Source organism: Drosophila albomicans, chromosome X (assembly GCF_009650485.2).
Source record: "Drosophila albomicans strain 15112-1751.03 chromosome X, ASM965048v2, whole genome shotgun sequence".
NCBI classification, from domain to species: Eukaryota; Metazoa; Arthropoda; class Insecta; order Diptera; family Drosophilidae; genus Drosophila; species Drosophila albomicans.
This window is the reverse complement of record NC_047627.2, coordinates 29,628,079-29,630,708: the sequence shown is the minus strand read 5'-3', so window position 1 is coordinate 29,630,708 and position 2,630 is coordinate 29,628,079. Positions and strand designations below refer to the sequence as shown.

The following is a 2,630-nucleotide window of genomic DNA, read 5'->3' as shown; positions in this document are numbered from 1 at the left end:
TTTCAAAAACTTTGGAATTTTAGAATTTTAATCATTTGCTTTCAGATCAACTGAATAAAATGTATGATGAATTAAATCTGTTTTTTTGCTTCGATCATTAGTAAAATAATGTTTTAATTTTCAAATGATAATGAATTAAATCTTTTATTGTTATTTCTCTCAGCTTAATTGATGAATTCGTTTGCAAAACTTTTTAATAAAAATAAAATGTGTAAATTTTCATATGATGACGAATTTTAATCTTTTCTTTTTTGTATTTGTCTCATATCATTTGACAACTTCTCTTCACAAACTTAGTAATAAGAATATTTACATAAAACTTAAAACATTATTGCTGCAATATTTATTTTATTTGGTTTTAATTCCAAAATGAATTCTGTATTTAAATTATTAGTGATCCTTTAATTATGTTGAGATTCTTTGGCAATTATTCCCACAATCAAATGGTCAAATTTCTTGCCTCACTGTGCCTCACACTCAAAGGGTGGTGAACAGAGGTTGGATGGGGTTCAGTGTTGAACTTGTCCAGTGAAAGTGCCACAGAGTGTGGCTCCTCTTCTCTCCCCTCCCCTCCCCTCCCCTCCCCTCCCCTCCCCTCCCCTCCCCTCCCCTCCCCTCCCCTCCCCTCTCCACTCCTCTCCACTCCACTGACAGCGATGATGGATCACTAGTGTGGCGAATGGTGCGCAGTTTCTTTCCTTTTGATTCTTATAAATTTGTGTTCGTTTCCCAATTTTCATTCTCATTTTCATTTTTCTTTATTTATGATTTAAGATATTTCGTTCGTTCGATCTCTTATTATTTTCTTGACGACAAAAGTGGAAGTGCATTGAAAAGCGAGTCCTTCGTCTGTGACAAGGATCTGTATGAGAGAGTGTATGCGTGTGTGTGTGTGTGTGTGTATTGTGTACAAGAGATTTAAGTCTCGATTTCGATGGTAGGGAAAATCTCGAAAAAATGAAATGAAAATGCGAATGGCAAAAGAAGAAGAACGCGAAGCGAAGCGAAGGGCACAAAAGGAACTGTTTGTGTGACACACAAAGGACAAGTTGAGAGCGAGAGCAAAAGAGACGGAAGAGAGAGAGGGAGAGACGGAGGCACCCACATGAGCAACCCCTAAGCGTTAACCCCTAACCCAAGCGAGTCGATCACTTGTGGCACACAACTCCGAGGCAGGTAGCGATCGTTGTTGCTCTGCAACCACCGCAACTCTCTGCCTCTGCCTCAGTCGCAGTTGCAGTCGACGTCGCTCGCTCGAGGGGTATTTAAGGCCGTTGCGCAGGACGAAGTTTATCATTGCGGAATTTGATTCCACACAGTCAACATCAGCAGTCTCTTACACTCTCTCTAAAGGATTACTCCAAAACGAAAAAAAAACATGACGAGCGTGTGCAGCAACAACTATCAGCACTTTCAACTGACCAACGGCAACATCATGTTGCTGCAACATCACCAGCTGCCCCAGCATCAGCAACAACTCTCGGTGCCACAACAACATCAGCTGATTGCACCAAAGTTGCCACTGGGCAACAGCCAATTGCAGAACATGCAACATGCCTCAAGTGTCGGTCCAATGTTGCACAAAAAGAAATTCAACTACAACAACATGCCGTACAGCAGCAGCAGCGGGGCAGAGCAAATGCCATCGGTGGCACGTCGCAACGCACGTGAACGCAATCGTGTCAAGCAGGTGAACAACGGCTTCGTCAATCTGCGTCAGCATTTGCCACAGAGCGTCATCAATACGCTCTCGAATGGCGGTCGAGGCGCCAGCAAAAAACTCTCCAAGGTCGACACTCTGCGCATCGCCGTCGAATACATTCGTGGACTTCAGGATATGCTCGACGATGGCAGCAGCAGCAGTGAAGGAAGACAACTGCCAAGCTTCAGTCAACATTCGGCTGATGAGAGCAGCAACGATGGCAGCTACAGCAACGATTACAACAGCAGCATCGAAGCTCCGTTCGTCAGTCATTCTTATCACTCTGCCTCGCCCACGCCTTCGTACAGTGATTCCGATCTATCGGCTAGCTATGTGAAGCAAGAGTTGCCCGAGGAACATCATCAGCAACAGCAACTGCAACATCATCATCATCATCATCAGCAACAACAGCAGCAGCAACAATTCAAATTCGAATCGTTCGACAGCTTCAGCGATGAGCAACCCGACGATGAGGAACTCCTCGATTACATTTCATCGTGGCAAGAGCAATAATCAGTGCAACAACAACAACAACAATTGCACCCTTGTAAATATCAACTTCAACCTCAACGTTTGCCTTAGTGAAAACAACAACAAACAACAAACAAGTCCCAGCTAGCTTAAGTTCCCCCTTTTTTTGACTAGCCTTATAAAAAACAAAAACACTTTTTTTTTGCTTAGCTCTAAGTTTTGTTATAAGCATGGAAGACACTAAACTAAATAGTTTTAAGTTTTGTTATAAGCATGGAAGACACTAAACTAAGCAATATTATTATTATTATTATTGAAATGCAATAATATCCAAAAAAAACAAAAACACAAAATACAAAAACAAATTCAAAACATAAATTCAACACACAAACTTTTTATTCCAACACAAAAACATCTTTTAAAATCCTTTCAGCAACAACTTAGCAATGAAAGAATC

General features: G+C 41.4%; 1 protein-coding gene across 1 annotated transcript; it reads left to right on the top strand.

The window, feature by feature from the left end:
• Nucleotides 1–1,378: 1,378 nt before the first annotated feature.
• Nucleotides 1,379–2,371, top strand: LOC117574685 (achaete-scute complex protein T3). Its single transcript, XM_034258594.2, has one exon. It carries the CDS (start codon nucleotides 1,379–1,381, stop codon nucleotides 2,213–2,215), a length of 837 nt encoding a protein of 278 aa, XP_034114485.1. The 3' UTR covers nucleotides 2,216–2,371.
• Nucleotides 2,372–2,630: the final 259 nt, after the last annotated feature.

Coding starts and splice junctions, on each gene's coding strand:
- LOC117574685 (XM_034258594.2), top strand. CDS start 1,379: ATGACGAGCGTGTGCAGCAACAACTATCAGCACTTTCAACTGACCAAC.